The sequence below is a fragment of the Erithacus rubecula genome (genome assembly GCF_903797595.1).
Source record: "Erithacus rubecula genome assembly, chromosome: 5".
Classification (NCBI taxonomy): Eukaryota; Metazoa; Chordata; class Aves; order Passeriformes; family Muscicapidae; genus Erithacus; species Erithacus rubecula.
The window spans coordinates 66209203-66227795 of NC_136687.1; the positions used below are offsets into that span (position 1 = coordinate 66209203).

General features: G+C 43.7%; 1 protein-coding gene and 1 long non-coding RNA gene across 38 annotated transcripts in view; both read left to right on the forward strand.

The window, feature by feature from the left end:
• LOC306802496 overlaps window positions 1–10883 on the forward strand; it is a 31117-nt gene extending 20234 nt beyond the window's left edge. For 3 of the 4 annotated variants that reach the window (XR_013774382.1, XR_013774383.1, XR_013774384.1), the window contains 3 exons: window positions 4671–6720; window positions 7951–8033; window positions 9264–10883. This is a non-coding gene — a long non-coding RNA (uncharacterized lncRNA). Of the gene's footprint in view, window positions 1–799; window positions 1152–2682; window positions 3221–4670; window positions 6721–7950; window positions 8034–9263 lie in introns of those variants that run through there. The other variant, XR_013774385.1, reaches the window with a different exon arrangement.
• A 2758-nt stretch (window positions 10884–13641) lies between these two features.
• CAMK2D (calcium/calmodulin dependent protein kinase II delta) overlaps window positions 13642–18593 on the forward strand; it is a gene marked incomplete at its 3' end in the record, with an annotated part of 117084 nt that continues 112132 nt past the window's right edge. For 18 of the 34 annotated variants that reach the window (XM_079306802.1, XM_079306792.1, XM_079306783.1 and 15 more), the window contains exons 1-3: window positions 13844–14002; window positions 14259–14517; window positions 15176–15270. In XM_079306802.1, coding sequence (XP_079162928.1) covers window positions 14453–14517; window positions 15176–15270 — 160 coding nt within the window. In that variant the 5' untranslated portion in view covers window positions 13844–14002; window positions 14259–14452. Of the gene's footprint in view, window positions 14003–14258; window positions 14518–15175; window positions 15271–18593 lie in introns of all 34 variants that reach the window. The other 16 variants (XM_079306816.1, XM_079306793.1, XM_079306814.1 and 13 more) reach the window with 9 other exon arrangements.

The window sequence follows — 18593 nt, forward strand, 5'->3', positions numbered from 1 at the left end:
TCAGGAAAGGTTCTGTGGGTCTCCAGAGAAACCCTGCCAAAACTTGGGAGAAGTTCTGAAATAGCAATAATCCATGATTTCTTTGTGCCTGGCTAATTGTTTTTCCTGAAGGAAAAGCTCATGTTTGGCAGGTTCCTTTGTAACAAGAAGATAGCAAAGGTTGTAAATCCCTGGGCAGCTATTACTGCACAATCAGATGTGGTAACTCACATATATCACACAGTAATGTGCTGCTGAAGTCAGGGAAAAATGGGATTTGGGGCCTTTATGAGCTGCACACAGAATCTTGAGACTGTTCTTAAGAAATAGAGCAGAATGATATAGATCAGTATGATATATATCACTGTATGTATGTGCAATGTGTATACAGTGCAGTGGTCTGCAAGGTAACTATTGCAAATACACTATCTAGAATGCTTTTTTTTTTAAAAACAAAGGGACAGAAACACAGCTGTTCCCCACAGAAACAAATTATTTTTATCACTGTTTACAAATGAACACAGGTAAGAGGAAAAATGTTGATGAATCAAAAAGCTGGTATACTCTACTCAACTAATGTTCCAACCCAAACTTTCTCTTCTTTCCTGAAGAGGGAAGGAATCTTTTGGATAAAATCCCAGTTAAATCTTGGCTGTCTCTAGTTGGGTGTCTGAGCATCTAGTTTCCTTGTCACTTGGAAACAACTGTTTAGAGATGGGCTTGACTTTGTCTTACTCAGATGATGGTTAAATGGGACTTGTGGTGCCAGAATTTATCACAGTAGATACACTATTTTTTTTTTCCTTTCTATTTTAAGCAGGCATCAAGAAGGGCTGATGAGATATCCCCCAAATAATAATTATAGTCAGATATAGACATGTAATTTTAAGTAATGCATAGAATTTGGCTCTACCATATTTAAAGAAGAGAAAATCCAATCTGAAAAGCTGCCAGGGGGTGGAACAGCCTGATCTGAACAGCCCAGAAGAGCCATTCAAGGATGACAGGGAAAAGAAAAATCTGGTTTCTGATCAGAGCCTGAAACCAACCACTGAGAGAGGATGCAGCTGCACTCTGAACACAGAAATGGTATTAACAGCATTTGGGGACAAGCTTAATGGAAATTAAAGGATAACACTGGAGCTGAACAAATGGCTCCAAGCTGAAAATGGGTATGTGTGGGCTGGCTATAAAGCAAAGTTTTCTAACTGATAATGTTGTATTGGCTTGGAGTAGAATTTCAATCTGATTAGCAGAGGAAGGTGAGAGGGGAAGCTGCCTGTACTATAGATGGCTGATATGGCCCAGAATCATCCTTCTGGTCCTCTGTGTTCAATCCCTGTATGCCTACAGCAAAGACAAGGCCTGTGCCAGGCTGAACTGCAGAGGAATCGAGTAAAAATATGGGAAAGAAAATCAAGTGGCTTGTAAATTCCTTGCTGAGATTTTCTGTTACCTCAAATGTTGTCATTCACATTGCAATTTTGTAGCTTCAGCCCTTTCTATTCCTACCAGTCTGTTTAAAAAGAAGTGTATTAGCAAATGCTGAGTTAGGCACATGGATTTGTAAATTAGTTAAAGATGGGATGTGAGCAAAGACATTTTCTCTAATCCAGGATCTCCTGTGGGAGTCCCTTCATTCCCTATTGCTATTTTCCTAAAGAATCTCTTCAGTTTGATTGATACCCAGGTAGTTGCCAAGCTCTCAGGTAACCTCTCCAGAAGGCCTGGCCTGGAAAGCCAGCAATTAATGGCAGACAGGACTGAGCCAAGGCTCCCCTAACCCAGCAGCTTCTTGGGGTGCACTCATTCAGTGCTGGCAGCATTGAACACTGTCAGGGCTGTCACAGGCAGGGGTTCAGTAGTGCCTGTGTGCCTGCAAACACCAGCCACTGCTCTGTGTGCATTCCTCTGAGCTGGGCCTGCACCCCAGGCACGCTGAAAATACCTCTGGGAAGAGCAGCTGCTCTTGTCTCAGGAGCAGCAGAAGATAAACATTCATTTCTTGAGCAGTTTGCCTCCTGTTCAATCATTATGCAAATGGGGAGGTACTTCTACCTTGAATCTCCCTGGTTCCTTGTAACTGCATTCACTTAGCCTAGTGTAACCTACATTTTCAACTTGAGAAAGATTTCAGCTGACAGGCATTATTTATAATGCCCATAACTTCAACTGTGGCATTTGCTCATAAATAATTTGTATAAAAGCATATGCTTTCCTTTTATAGAGACACAGGAGATATTTCCATTACCAGTAGTTCAGTTATTAAACATATTCATCCACCTTAAAAAAAAAAGGATCTGAAAGGCAGAGCAAATGTGCTCTACTGAGGAGAAATGTTTGGGAACAATATTCAACCCTACTTGTTAAGAAAAACACACTGTGAGAAAGTGTCTCAACCACGTGTCTTTTTCACACCAGAAACTTGTAATGTTTCTAGGGGCTCCCAAAAATGGGCATAATTGGTAAAACCCAGTGCATTGCTGCCACTCAATTATTTTAATATTTTTTAATTTTTTGTTTTATTTTTGATTTTAAAAGAAATTAGTAAAGCTTGACTGCAGGTAGAGCAGAGAACTGCACAGAACCACTTTGTTTTAATCATCTAGAAAATGCCAGCCACTTTGCTTTAATCATCTAGAAAATGTCTTTTCCTCAAATCAGAGGTTTTAGGGTCAAATTAGATGTCTCCTTATTTTTCAGCTGAAATTGGGAAGGTGATGAGAGAAACAATATAACCAGAATCCTGTCTCCACAACCTGAAGTGGAAGAAGACATTTTACATCATGGATAAACTAATTTTCCTTCTGAGGATGGATGAGCTATTGTTGTTTATACTTCCAGGGATGCTAAATTACAAATGCAGATGAGAGCTGTATCTTAAAACTTGGGAAACAGCTTTCTGTATCCTTTGGCAGGGCTGTTGAACTAAACACAAAGCTTTTATCTCTGTGAATCTCTCAGGGCATGTTAATCCTTCATTTGGAGGTTTGTCAGATGAAAAGCTTCTTGAATGGTTTGATATTTTTTAATTGTGTCTGAATTGTACTGGTGCTGTGTACAGATCTCATAAAGCCAGAGTAGGAGTCTCAGAAAGCTCCTGTGATGCCTCTGGGGCACAGCACTGCCCTGCTGCTGGATGAGGAGCAGCCTTGGACACTTCCAGGGTTGGGACAGCCACAGTTTGTGTGGGCAGCCTGTGCCAGGCTCTCACCATCCTCACAGGGAACAATTTCTCTGTGCTTGGGCCAGTGGTTTGACACAGCCCCATGTTTCTTATGCTCTTAGGCTCTTTGGATCCTACAAATCCTTACTTACCGAGCAGTCTTCTCCTGTGGAAGTAGCTTTCAGCACTCAGGAAATACAGGAATCTTTATCTGAGCATCAGAGCCACGTTTACTGTGAAACAAAATAGGTCACGGTCATTTTTCTGTAAGGCTTTCTCTCAACAGATCCACACCAAAGCTGAACTGGTTTGCAGGCTTGGAGGGGAAGTCAGCTTTTCTATGCTGAGTCCTTTGCCACCCATTCTTAAAGCTTACCCTGCCCAGTTATTCTGCACAGAAAGGACACTCATTTTTCAGCAAAGTGAGAGAATAGCAGCCTAATTTAGTGCTATCCCTCCAATGTCTCTTTTGAAGCTCAGACAGGATTCAGAGATGTTCAGCCTGTTCCAGTTCTGAATGTCTTACTGAGTTTTGAAAAACTATTATTCAAATCTTCCTTTGATTTTAACTTAGTTTTTTCCCCCCATTTTTCTATAAAATTTGTCAAAACCAAGGCAATATCTTTGAAAGTGCTTTCAGAAGGAAAAATTGATTGCTGTTTTCTGAAATCAAGCACTCAGAAATACAGTGGGCAAAAATTCAGGCCCTGGAGCAGCATTTAGTTCTGTTCTGGAGGAAGACAGAGAAGTCATTTTGTGCCACAAGTAAGCTTGGTCTCCTTTACAAACCAAAATGTAGCATTCCCTTAATGGCAGTACCAGTTTTCCAGCTTGCCATTTGTACACTTGCACATTCTTGACACTGCAGTGTAAAAGAACATGTTTCCTTTCAGTGTGAAAGAATAAAAAGTGCTGGAATTCATGTCCAATAATTTTTTTCCTACACTTTCCCACTAGCAACCCAAGACTTTCTTCATGCTGAATTAGACACAAATGGACAAGGTGGAGGGACCACCTGGATTGTGAATAGCACCATCATTGTACATGAGCAGCATGGGGCTCTTTGTGTATCCTGCAGGTATAAAAATGTGTAAGAAAGGACAAAATATATAATGAATCTCATTGAAATGGTTGATTAATATGTGAACATAAAAATTTAGTATATTGTCACAATATACTAATAAAAGTAATAATATTTGTGATTATTCTTATGCAGAACACCAGAGATAATATAGGGACAGAAAAAGAAGTGTTTGCACTTCATGTTTTTGCACTCCAGTTTTATGTCATACATGGATGATTGAATAGTGTATGGTAGGAGACAAAAGTGAGAACATGGATAGGAAGAAGAAATGAAATGACAAACCAAAGGAAGAGCGTGGTTGGGGATTTACAGTGTGTGGTTCAACAAGCCCATGAAAGAAGGTGCCTGTTCTTTTTCTACTTTAGCTGACTCATGCAGGTGACTCTGGAAATCTCTCTTGTTTTCTTTCTTCTTTTCCCCAGGGAGGACATACAACTGTAGGACGAGTGCAGAGGGGTGAAGCATAACTATGTCAACAAGGATGCAACACAGGAACAGAAACCAGAATCAATATTCAGTCAGACCCTTTAATTATGAGCTCCTTTTGTACTGATGTAAGTAAATCCTTAATTCTGAAGGAGCTTGTGCCTAGGGGAAAGCAGTGCAAGAGATTCTGGTATCCCCATAGACAGCAGCTGATGGGAAGCATGATACAGTGAAGAGAGGTAAAACCTTAACCAGTCTGGAGTTCAGGAGCAGTGGAGGTACCCAAGGAGAAGAGAATATGGACCTCAGGAGGAGATATTATTTTAGGAACATGTGTAGATATATATATATAGAGAGAGAGATTTGACCTGTGTTGTTATCAGATAAGAAATCCAATATAAAAGGAAGTCACTGTGGTAAAGAATGTAAGGTTGTCATCAGGCCACAGAAAATCTCTTCACAAATTCTTTATTTCCACGTTGGAGTTCAGGAACAGAGGAAAGTAAGATCAAATCAGCTCACACGCCACAACACCTAAAGTAGCCTATTTTAAAAATAGAAATCAGATCTGATCTCTCTTTGGAAGTAAAAAAAAAAAAAAAAGAAAAGGTATTGTGCAGAAAGTTACAAGAAGTTCTGGATCAGATTATGTGGTCAGCAGCTCAAGTGGTTTAAAAGGATCAAAACTCCAGTATAAAAAATTTCTTTCAAAAGACTGTTCAGACTGCTCTGGGTATTTTCTGTGCTCAAGTGGTCACAGCTTAACCAACACCCAGCCCAAAACAACTGAAAATGGAGGACCAGGGCAGCCAACTGTGGGGTGAAACATCACTGACACTGGAGAGTTAATTACAGTGTGCCAGTCAATGAAAGGTAACACCAAATAACAGACAATGTTCCAAAGAAAAAGACTCCAGGGGGATCCTGGCTTTGAGCCCACCTTGGTGGGAGCTGTGTCCCTGTCTGGGATGCACACAGATGTCCACACAGGCTAGAAGGGGGTGATTCTCGGGGCTGAATGTCTCCTGGGAGCCAGGAAAAGCAGAGAGCAGTGGAAGAGGCAGCAGCCTGGCAGCTAATAATCAGCACGTTACTCTGCATCTCATACATCTCCACCAAGTTCATTTTTTTTCCTCTGAGAATGAATAACTAATGAGAAGCCTCCTCTTGCCAGTTGTTGTAGCACTACACAAAGCGGGTTGGATGTGGAGCTGCTATTAATAGCACTGAACGAGCTGCTAATTGGGCAGTTATGTAATGGCTTTGTTATGAAACCTAGTTTGGGTTTGACACCTTCTGTTTGCTAAAGCAACAGTAAAACCCCCAAACAAATCCAGGGTTAGCAGTGCGTGACATGAAATAAAGGCTGAATGTTTCAAAACTCAAATAGAATTAAAAACGGGGGGGGGAAAAATCAATTTGTTTCTCTGAATTCCAGCAGAAGTGAGCTGGAAGCGAATCATTCCACAGATCTGCTGCTCAAAGGGATACTTTAAAGTAACTCTCTTTAATACCTGCCCTGCAAATACAGACAAAAATCCTCCAAGCGACCTGTTTCTGCAACTTGTGAAGTCTCAGAAAGTATTTCTTTTATTTAAAAAAACTGTGCTTTGAATGAGCACAGACAGAACATATTTTAAGGAGAAAGAAGGACCAGAAAATACCTGTGTGGCACACACTGGAACAAATCATGCACTAGGATGAGGCACGAATCTCTACTTTTGTAAATGACAATAGATAACCTATACAGTTTGACATTTTTAAAGTAACTTATTAGAAAAAAAAAAAAGGAGAGGAGCAGGTGGGGATGGCATTTTGTTCCCTGCAATACAGAAAAAGAGAAGATTGCAGTGCATTAGGGGGGAAGCTGTTATCCAGGATGGCCCTTTGCAGTGACTCTGTTCCTAGTCACTCTGAAGGCTGGACATCACTGATGCAATCTACAGCCCTGGGAGCTGCTCCTCCTGGTGAAACCCCGCTACTGTGCCCTGCTTGTGAGCTGCATCTGCTCTGGATGCACCAAACACAGCAGCATTCAGAGCCTGCAAGAAGGATCCCTACAGAGGTTTGTAGTTGTGTGTGTGTCTTAATATACATAGAAATGACAATTCCTGAGCAACACAGTGCCAGTGGTTGTTGTCTGATCAGTGGTATCCATAATCTTGTGGTGCTGGGGGAGATCAAGGCTGTCACTTCCAGGAGGAGCCCACAAACCACCCAAAGAACACTTCATCTGTGTGTTTACAAACATCCATCCTCACCTTTGTGCAGAGAAGGACGTGGAATTTGCCTCCAGTTGAGTCATCTCTTGCATTTCAGGAAACTGGGCACAGATTCTACACTTAGCTCTGCTGAATTATTTCCCACTTGTCACTTTATATTGTCTAGGTGATGATAAACCCCCTGATTTATTCAGCATGGTAGATTAGGGAGGTTTTAGTCCAATAAAAGAAAACTCTACTGAATTCCTTCATTACTAAAGTACCAAGAAGAGGCAGCCAAAGGGCTCACAGAGACTGGATGCACAATGTCCCAGCACCACAGTAATTGCAGCCAGCATGCGTAAAAAGCTGTGATAATTTGGGGTTCAGCAAGTGTTGAAAGGAATAATACTGGAAATTGGGTGGTCCAGATGGCCCCCACATGTATCCAGTTAATAATCAAAATCTAGAATCTCTTATCCATTTTATGTGTGTGTACACATAAATGTATCAACATGCAGAATAGACACTATTTACTTCATTAGGGTATTTTGGAATTACTATGTGACAAATAATAGAAGAATCTTCCCCTAAAATAACAGCAGCATGCTTCCCTGCTCCTCCTACACATGAGCTGAAGGGAGTTTCCTCCTCAGTGCATGTTTTCACTGGTGGTACAGCTTGTTTGTGTTGTTACTGCTCTTCTGTACCCTTGTAAGAGCAGGGGAGGCACCGAGCAGCTCCTCAGAGTGGTAACACTGTTCCATGTTTCTGTCCTGGTGGTTCCATAGAGTTTGAACTTGGTCACCCATCTTGCTGCAGAGTTCAAAATCAATCCACAGTCCCATGATTGCTTAATTCTCAGTTACCCTGAATTTATACTGATATAAATTTATGCCTTTGCAATACTTCAAAAACTTCTAAAACACTTTAAACCCCATCTAAATCTTTAACTGCTGTTTACATTTTAAAACCCTTAAAATACTTGGAATTGTCCTTTAAATTATATTTAAGTATGGTAATAATGTGTTCCTGTGTCTTATATAATTTTTCTCCTCTGTGTTTTTTGCACCCTTTGCATTGCCTGCCTGCAGTGATGGTACATCTGCTATAACTCCCTGTGTATCCTGCTGATCCTTGTTTTTCCCAAGATAAGGCAGCCCAAGCCTTCTGGTTGGTGAGTGCATGTAACTATTGTGTGTCTATTGTCTGTTAATATCTGTTACCATTTCCTGCTGGATTGACACCTATTTCATTTAGTGCATCTTTAATGATCTCTGGCAAATTATTTTCTAACAGAGAAACTGAGAAGCTACTTCTCTACAGGGATATTCTCCAGGAAATACAGTATTTTTGTTTCCTGTGGATTCTACCAGGTGTTTTTTCCTTTTTAATAAACAGAAAGACCTCCCTGTAATTCAGAATAAAAAAAAAATATATTGTAGAAATCAGGATGGGGAAGGAGCTTTTGTCAGCTGGAGGAGATGTTGCTTATTTCACTCACCTGACCCAAATGTAAGCCAGAAGCAAACACCTTGCACTTTCATGTGTGTCTTGGGAGGATGTAGGCTGAGAACTGATGGGATCCTCTTTAATTTGCTTGATAAACTGAGAATTAATAGTAGAACTCATTAGAGCAGCCCTTGGTACCATGAAACCAGGGGGAGCAAGAGAGAGACAAGAAGAACCTGCTTCAAGTTGCACCAGAGGATCTTTAGGTGGAATATTAGGAAAATTTTTTCATGGAAAAGGTTGTCCATCCCTGGCACAGGTTGCCAGGGAAGTGTTGGAGTTACTGTCCCTGTAGAAATTTAAAAGACAAGTAGGTGTGGTGATTAGGGATGTGGTTTGGAAGTTGTGCATATCCTTATTCTCTTTTTATTCTTGCTGTGAGCACTCCCTGCTGTCTGGGTCAAGAAACCAGCTGCTTCATTTCACCTCTACTTAGGTTTAAAGCTTCCACAGTCTCACAATTGTGTTCTTCTCAAAACTCAGCTTCTTCCCAGTCAAAAGTGTCTCATATGCACTGGTTTCTTTAAGATCTTCCCCCTTTTCTGACCAAATCTTTTGTCTTCAGTTCAGTCTGTCCTAACTTTTGTCATTAAAATATTTCCCTTTTCTCACCCCCTGACCATGTTCCCCTACTTGTAAAATCTCAACACTGACTTATTTCCCCCATAAAATTCCAGCCTGCCTCTTTATCAGTTCTGGGTAACTCTGTTACTGCTTCCTCCTCTTGGAAAGCCCTTTCATCTCCAGTGCTGGGAATGCCTGTGGATGGGAAGCAGGGGATGTTGTTATTAATTTCCTTCTTCAACTTCCTTCATTGAAAGGATGATCCAAATCTGAAATGTGTGGTAGATGAAATTACTTGGAGTCACCCCCACCCCATTTTTTTTTTTTTTAGGAAATGCCTGGAAATGTTTACAGAACACTCACCAAAAACATTCCAAATGAAGACTCAGCACAATTTCAGTGCTGGCCTGCAAATGTGGGCTCCTGTGTTTCCTGCTTCCTTTGCAGCCCTGGCAGCCTCTCTGCAGTGTGTCAGCCAAGATCATACTTAGTTCCTCACCTTGATGAGATTGAGGTTGTCACAGCCAGCTTTTCCACATGCATATCTTTCTCTTGGCTCTATGTGGCAAGGTAATATTGAAATCAGTCCTACCAGGCCAGAGAAATGCACATAGCTCCCAGAGTCTATCACCACTGAACCAAAAGTAACAAACCCCTGGGAACTCTGGAAGGAGAACCATTTATCCTCTCTGAGTCAGCCAATCACACAGGGTTCAAGACTGGTACTCACACTTCCAGAAATCATAGAATCATGGAATCACAGAATGGTTTGGGTTGGAAGGGATCTCAAAACTCATCTCATTCCAGACTCCTGCCATGGGCAGGGACACCTTCCATAGACCTGGTTGCTCCAAGCTCCAGAAAACGTTTAATTCACAGCTTGAAATATCTTTTTTAGTAATGTTTATATTTCAATTCCATGTCATGAAAGCCAGTGGCAAAAGGTCTTATTCATGGAGTGTTACTGACTCTAATTGCTTGTAAGAAGAACTGTGTAAATAATGGAATATTTTGTTTGCTAAGAATTCATTAAGAATTACTCAGCTCAAAATAACCAGGACAAGTGCAGTAAAAAGAAATCACTCTCTTCACAAGTATTATTTTAAAGGCATATTCTTAATTAAGAATACTCAAAATTAAAAAAAAAAAAAAAAAGAAGACATTTGAATCCTATCAGAGCATTCCTTGTTTCTTTCCAATGTAAACAAATTAAAGCATCTGTTTTGCTCAACCTGTATTTTCATCCTTGCCCCACACAGAAAAATAAAAAAATAAGGCATTAATTTTTCATTTCTTTCTCCCTGTGGTGCTTCCAGAGGCAGGAGTTAAGTGGCCAGCAATGCCTCCCAGCCTGTCAGCAGTGATGCTTTTTTAGGCCAGAGAGAACCTTTGGTCTCCTGGATAGCAGGAGCGTGACAGAATCACTGAGCTATCAAATCAGTTATTCTGCCAACATCTTTCTGGTTCACTGAGGAGTAAATTAATCCCACCTAGGAGTGCTCCAGCTGCAGAGGCAGGGAGAGCACACACACTGCCCTGCTCGGGCAGCAAGGTGCTTGCCAGGAGTGTAAGTCATGGATAAATAATTCCTTTTCTTTGGGGAGCCTTCAAGGATCTACTCTGAGCGCTGGCACACACATGGTGGGACAGCAGCAGTGAGAGCTTCTCCAGGGGGAGAAAACACCCTGGGGCAGGTGCAGCAGCTCCACCCTGGATCTCCAGAGTCCACCAGAGTCCAGCTGTGTCTGGGGTGGCACCAGCTTCTGGAGTCAGCCCTGGTCGGGTGGTGGTGAGGGAGCTGCTCCAGCAGAAGGTGTTGGGACAGCTTCAGGCCACCCTCATCAACTGGAAAAGAGGAGAGAGTCTCTGGCACAATGTCACCAGTCCTTCTGCCCCCTGAAGCTTTACCTGTCAAAGTTCTGCAGCTCCAGTGAGAAAGTAAGAGGTGAAATCTGTGCTTCCACTTCCAGCTGACACAATGAACTGCAAACCCATGCATTTTCTGTGTGATTTCTCCCAGTTGATCCTCTTTTTTACCCTGTTCTTACATCTTTCTTGGTTTCCACATACATTTTTGGTCTGTTCATTGCTTCACTGCAATGATGTACCTCTGACTGCTCCAGTGTTGTCCATTAGTATCCCCAAGGCAGTAGGTGCTTTGCCCCAGGAATATGTGCAGCCCTGGGAAGGACCAAGAGTTCTGTTATGCTCATGAAGTGAGTATTTATTTAAACCCCAGATTACTCAGATTTTCTGGGTATTTTCTGCCTAGGCCTCTACCGTAAGTGGCTGTTGCATTTGTTCACAAATGAAACATACATTATTCCTAGCAGCCTTCATAATGAGGAATACACAGTAATGACCTCTTGGAAGCTCTCTTCACTCCTGCAGAACATAAAAAAATTGAAAACCTGTATTTGCAAGGTGAGAAATAAAAGGAAAACCTCACTTTGGCTGTCTAAAAGTAAAGTCATACAAAGCAACGACCTCACTGAGTAGCAAACTCTGAAATACAATTTCTTTTCCACAATAAATGTTTCAGTATAAAGTTGAATATACAATTCATTCCACTTAGCTGTAACATTTTGTTAAACTTCAAGAACTTTAAGTGAACAGCTTCAGTTTCTTACAGGCTTAAAATGCTCTCTTGAAAACCTTTTGGAGAAGAAAAATGTGCCCTGGGATGGCTTTTAAGCATTTTTTTTGTTCGTTGTTGAGATCTGATGTTCTTCAACAACAGATAAATTGTTTCTGTGGCCTTATTAGAAATCTGATGCTCTACCCAGCATTTAGAATTTCACCTCATGGACCAGATCCTTGGCTGCCATCCTTCCTACTTTGGTCTTCTCAGGAGGAATTTGGGGAATGTACAAAATGTTTCAACGACAGCTACAAATTAAGGTTGTCTTTCAGCTCAAGAGGGAACTGCAATTAAGACATGATTGTTATAAGGAGAAAAAACCCTCTCAGCTGAAGTGTTTCCAAGCTACTCATCACTTCCCTAATGTTTCTCTTATGGAAATTCATCTAGTCCTGTGATATTGATCTTGTAAACAAATACTTTCTTTCCTTACCTCCTGCGATAAAATTCGTGCTTGATATTTTTCTAGGAACTCCTCAGTCCCTTCTTGTCTTTTTTCAGATTGGGAAACATGAAACCAAAAAAATAAAAAAGGATTGTAAATAATGAATCTTAGTTTGGATCATTCATTCTTATAATGACTTTTTAAAAACCACAGAAACGTCAAGAAGAAATTGAATCAAAACTGAATTTAATATTTTCTTCTGATTTTTTAAAATTAAATAATTACTGTATGGCACAGCAATAGCAGATACTTGGGCCAAATGCTTGTTCTCAGAATATACCATTAGGGAAAAAATGACGTAGTGCCAGGGGAATATGTTTCATTTTCTCATATCTGTGTACATCTGGATAAGGAACCTGGCAGACAACTCTCCTCAAATCCAATCATCAGCCCACCCTGGGGGTTCAGCACTGCTGATTGTATCATTTATGCAGATATTATACAAAAGGATGCACAACTTCCATGGTACTTTTTTGTTTGAGGGATTTGGAAATATGCTGCTGTTTGGAGTGCTGGTAATGTGCATTCTCTTCACGGATGTGGGAATAGATCCATTCTTGCTGGTCTAAATTGAAACATCCTCCAGTCTTTCTGTGCTGGCACTGCTGCACAGTGTTTCCCTGGAGAGGAGCTGATGGAGTAAATGCTTTGTACTCGCTCACGAGTTCCAAAGTCCCTTTGCTGCCACCTTTATGTCGTGAATTCAGTGTGTTTGTACAAGGCACAGCCGCCTCACCTGGAGGAAAACTATCTTTGTGTGTAGGCTCCGGCACTCCTGTTGTACATTCATGTTCCTTTGGGGAAGGGTTGACAGCTTTTAACTCTTTGTATGAGACCACAGCTCTAGATGCTGATTCTGGAAACTCCAGAGGTTTAATGTGAAGTCCTTTGTGGGTGTGTTTTGTGTGTCTTCTCACTTACCAAAGTGAGGATGGAGATGCTCCGTGCTGCCTTTTGTAGTGGAGCTCGCTTGTAACCAAGCTGCTGCTTAAGGCTCTGTGAACATGTGGATTTAACTCTTTGCTTGGCTTTCCACCGCTTATTTGATCAGAAAGGAACAAAAGCAATTCAGGTTTATCAAAAAGGATCACATGCCCGTTGCGTGGCCTGGTGACTCCCCCCCCATTCCGTGTTCAGTGGCTGCCAGAGCTCAGGGAGCATTCGGACAAAGGTCTGAGGCACAGGGTGGGATTTTGGGGTGGTCCTGTTCAGGGCCAGGAGTCGGGCTGTGATAATCCTTGTGGGTCCCTTCCAACTCAGGGTATTCTGTGGAAGACACGGAGCCAGCTGTTTGCCGTGGCATTTCACACGTGTCCCCAGCCCTTCCCGGCGCTCGGCGCAGCAGGCACGGCGTTATTCCCCGTCCTGGCGGTGGCTCGGACGGGACGAATCCGGGGTGTCGTGCCGGGGCCGTTCGGGGCCGGGTGTGCGCGGTGCTCCGGCGGGGTCCCCGCCCGGGCGGGCGCCGCTGCCCCGCGGCCGCCGTCACGGTCGCGACCCGGCGCACGCGCCGTGTGCGTGTGCCCCCCCCCCCCGCCCGCGCGTGGCCGGGGCCGCCGTGACGTCACGAGGTGCCCGGGATGTGTGTGTCCCCCCCTCCCGTGCCTGCGCGCGGCCAGAGCTGCTGTGACGTCACGAGGTGCCCGGTGTGTGTCCGTGTGTCCGTCCGTATCCCCCTTCCCGTCGCCGCTCCCCTCCCTCCCTCCCCGCGCGCGGCGGGGGCCCCTGCAACGTCACGGCCCCTTGCCCGCGAGCGCACCCGCACGCGCTTCCCGCCGCGCGCCCTCCCTGGCGCTCGGGCGAGGCGTGACGTCACAGGCGGCCACTGAGGAGCGGCGCGCGGGGCGGAGGGGGGGCGCGCGCAGGTGCATCCGCTTCCCTCAGGGCGCCTCCCGCCGCCGTCCCGGGGCAGCGCCCGGGGAAAGGTCGGTGTTCGCTCCCGGTAGAACGGAGCGCAGCTTTCCCTTCTGCTCCGACCGTCAGTGTGAGTCCCCCCATGGGTGTCACTCGGTCCCCGACGGCAGCGAGTCGCGGGCCGGGGTCGCTAGGGGGAGGCACGGCACCGGCGGACGGGCTGAGGCGGGAGGGGAGGAAGCGCCGCGCCCCCCGCCCCGGTTTTGCTTTGCCTTTTGCCGCTGGCTTTCTCTGGCGGGCGTGAGGGAGCGAGGAGATACGTATTTATTTATTTATTTACTTACTCACTTATTTATTTAAATATTTGTTTGTTTGCTTCCCTAAAGGGTGAGGGGAGGGGAGAGGGAAGACCGGAGGAGGGCGCGGAGGCAACGCCGTCACCAGAGGAGGCGGTGGCGGGGAAGAGGAGGAGAAGGAGCCGGCGCGGAGCCTCGCCTCACCTCGCCTCGCCTCACAGCCCCTCGGCCGTCCCCGCCTCGCCGTCCACGGCCGCCGGAATCACCGGCGGCCGCCCGTCCTCATGATGGCCTCGACCACCTGCACACGCTTCACCGACGAGTACCAGCTCTTCGAGGAGCTCGGAAAGTAAGGACAGAACGGGGGGTGAAGGTACCGGGGGCCGTGGGGGTCGGTGCGGGAGCCCTGGGGGAGCCGCGCCCGGAGCCCCCTCACCGCTGCCGAGGGCCCCGCGGGAGCGCTCGGGCTCCAGCCACGCGTCCCTGAAGCGGCGAGGAGCTCTGGGCGGCTGGCGGGGAACTCCCCTCAACCCTCCTGTGCCGCTATTTTTTGTTATTTATTGTTATTTTTAGCTCTTAGGTTGTCGCGGGTTGGGGGTCCCGGTCCGTGAGGGGCGTCGGAGCGCGGCGGGCGCCCCCCAGCGGCGGGGCGGGAGGCGCAGCCCTGAGCGCCATGTTGGGTGTCGCCCCCCCGGTGTCACCGCCGAGGGGGACACGGCCACCGCCGCCCTGTGTCCCCCCGCGCTGTGCTGGCAGGGACACGGTGAAAGCCCGCCCGCCCTCCACCGCAGCTAACGGGGTTGGTCACACGGCTTCTACCCCGCAGAGTTCACTGTTCAGCTGAATAAAATCGATGCTGACCGTCCCTGAAAAAAATCAGAAAATCCGGTGGTTTGTTTTTTTTTTTTAATTCTGCCGACATCACACCCCTCCGTGCTGCCCGATAGCTGGTAATGGCAGTGGAGTGTTTCAGTTGGACTGACACTTTGCCCGGTTTTGGTTTCCAGAGGGGCGTTCTCCGTCGTGAGGAGGTGTATGAAAATCACCACAGGACAAGAGTACGCTGCCAAAATTATCAACACCAAAAAGCTTTCAGCTAGGGGTGGGTATATTTTAATCTGGTGTTTATGGTGTGCCTCCTCCCTGTTTCTTGTGTTCATGTGCTAAGCATTAGGAAATGATAAAAATAGCTGAATGTTTTAACAGATTTTTAATACAATTTTAATTATTATTTCCTTGGTTTGATTTTTTTTCCCCTTGATGTCTGGTTTTTTTCTATGTTAAATCTTTTATGGATTGACCGCATGGAAGTTGGAGGTTGCTGTAAAGCATTTCAAGAAAAGATGTTCAAAAACTAAAATCTAAGATAATGCAATCTTCATTTTTTGAATCTAAATAATTTGAATCAGAAACATTTGCAAGCTTTTTTTGCCTTATTTTTTGTAATGGGAGGATGGTCAATAATAAGTTTCCATTGCAGATTTTATTTCAAACATTATAGCTTCACTGAATTGCATTTAAACATGAACATTAGGGCCTATCTGACTATGAGTGAACCAGGGAAAACGTACTTTTACCTCAGATTAAACTTTTTTGTGAGAAGAGAATTTTCGATAAGGAATCCAACCATGTGTTTTGAGCTAGCCATCCCGGAGAAAATCACTCTGATGAAGTGCTGAGGAGTGTTGCTGTTACAAGGCTGCCGCACGGCTTGTTTCTGCCCTGCTCTGATGTGTGTGTTTCCAGCAGCTTGTCAGCAGCAGCGGCGGGTTGTTATGATACATTGTAGGTAAATATACACATGGTGTGGGCTGTTGTTGTGGAAAGGGAGTCTTAGCGGTGCCGTGTCAATTGCTCGTTAATTCCCAGCTGGAGTGCCCGTGTCCCGGTGTCAGGGATTAGGGATCACTCGCCCATAACGTTATCTGTGTTTTTATGCGAATTTCTAAAGGGCAGAGAGTGAATAAGTCAACGGTGTCAGAGTCTAAATGTGTTTGTGGCTGCTCTGCCTCTGGCCCAAAGGAATCACTGCAGGTAAACGGCAGCTTGAAGACATTCAGTTTAAACATAAGACATTGCATAGGGTGGTATGACAAGTTCTGATAACGTGCTGCTCTCTAATAAAGATCTTTCAATGGTTGTTACTTGCACTTGGTGAAAGTTGTGTGAAATTTACTTTTTGCTGAATTTAAGTTTTCTCGCTCTTGCTGCACGATTATTTTTCCTTTATTTTTGAAATGTTACATTTTTTTTTACAGTTATAGGCTTGAAGGTAGGTTAAGAAATTTATACTTGAAATAAATATTTTCACAAGTTTGCTTTAAATAAATGTATTGTTTAGCACATTAATGTGATCTGTTGAACTTTGATGCTTAAAATATAACACCAGACTCAGTGTGATTTCATGTATCTGAGTAATTTTCAGTTGAGAAGCCCTAACAAGGTCATCATCAGGTTACTGCTAACAGGTGCTGAGCCATGTGCCAGTAGCCAGGTTACCAAGTGCTGTGGGTTATGTGTGTGATGGGTAAAGCCTGGAATGCTTGGCTAAACGAGGAAAAACTGGATCTTCCTAATCACTCATCCTTTGGATTGCACTGGATTTCAAGCTATAATAGTTGTACTTTGTTCTTGCCAGGTCCAAGTTGGTCCTTGATGTGCTCTGTTAAGTAGTGGAGGCACATTTGGGAGAATTTATCTGAAAAAAATGGAATGAGGCCATTTCATACTGAGTTTTATGTGGGTTCAACCCATAAAGGAAGGGGTTATCCTTCAGAGCCGAGCTGTGGAATATCCTTTCCAATCAGAACATACATGGTGCCTGTCCATGAATGCAGGGAGTGCCTCCCATGTCTGTTTTCAGACATCCCAAAAATAATTGCAGTTTTTTCAATTGCTGAGTTGTGTTTTATGGAGGCTGTTTTGGGTTTTAGCACTTAGAAATCTACTAAGCGGTTTCTGAAGAGCAAGCTTCTTGGAGAAGTCTTTAAATTCTTCTGAGGCAATTTTTAATTGCAGGAAGGTGTACTTGAATAGCACTTGTGGTGCAAAAAAACTAAACATGAAAAAGCCTCAAACTGTGATGCTTTCTCCTGGCTGATACTGGGGATGGAGTTTATAATTAAAGTGCTGCTTTTAGATCTAAATTTTGTTCTACTCCATCTGAGCTGGTGTATGAGGAGGTAGCAGTTCACTCGTGTGTCAGACATACTAAAATACCCATTCCAGGGTAAATCATTGGGTCAACCTCATCTGTGGGCAGAGGTAAGAGGAAATGTGTCCTCTTGGCTTGGAAAGGGGTTCCTTATCTATTGCTGCTTCCCTTGAAGTCTTTTAAATAAAATGTCAAATTTGTGCCTTTTTTTTTTTTCCCCACACTGGATGTAAGCAGTTTCAGTGTATGAATGGAGGAGTCAAGACTTCAAATTTAAATGCCACTTCCTTAAAGTAGTTTTGAAATTAGAAATTATTTAAGTGGCTTCAGTCCAGTCAGAGCAATAGTTGTCCTTTCTTCTCCTCTTCATGTCAGCCATAGATGTTGTTGGAGATTTATCAAAAATCTTACTTTAGTAGTCTTTCTAAATCTGATCTGGTCACCAGCTAATGCCAGGGAAGGTGTGTTCCCATCAGTTTCCTATTATAGTTACAGGGAAATTTCAGGCAACTTGTCTGTGTGCAGAGACATGGGCTTCAGCTGGAATTTGGAGGGGAAAAGGAAGCTCTGCCCCCTGTTCCAGCAGAAGGAGCCTTGGTGCTTTCAAACTGATGGACAGTTCCTTACAGAATTCCAGTTCCATTATTTTCTAATTTTAGTAGTAAAAGTAATGAATATTTGTAGGATCTATTTCAGTACAGCAAAAATGCTTTTGCTTGTTATAATTACATATATTTTATTTTTCCACCTTAAGTATATTTAAGGTGTCTTCAAAGTTTCTGTCTTGGTGTTTTCTAAATCAGCTGGAGCATTAAACTGATACTAGAATATCCACAGCTAGTTTTGTATCAATAGAGTATATTCCTGCACAAGGTGATTATGCTTCTGATTGTAGAAAAGGAAGGGGATAAAAAGGTGTTACCCTTCTAAAAGCAAGCGTAGCAATGAATAAGCACTCAGAAAACCAAAATAAAGTGAAGAACGTGTGTTTGCTGGTTTTGGGTTCTGTATGGTTCATCTAAACAAGTCTTTAGGATTTCCTTAATATTCAGTATAGGCTTGGGCTTGTCTGTGTTGTTTGCAATGTGTAGAAACTCATGCAGATAAAACTGAACTTCTGTGAAGTGACTTTTTCCGTGTCTCATCCAAATACCAAATAATGATTGTCTGTTTCTATTTGCCATTATCTTTTTCTTTCTCTTTTGAGGATCTTCTAGCTTTGATCCAAATTGATTTCACATAAACAGTCCCATTTTCTTAAAAGATTTAGC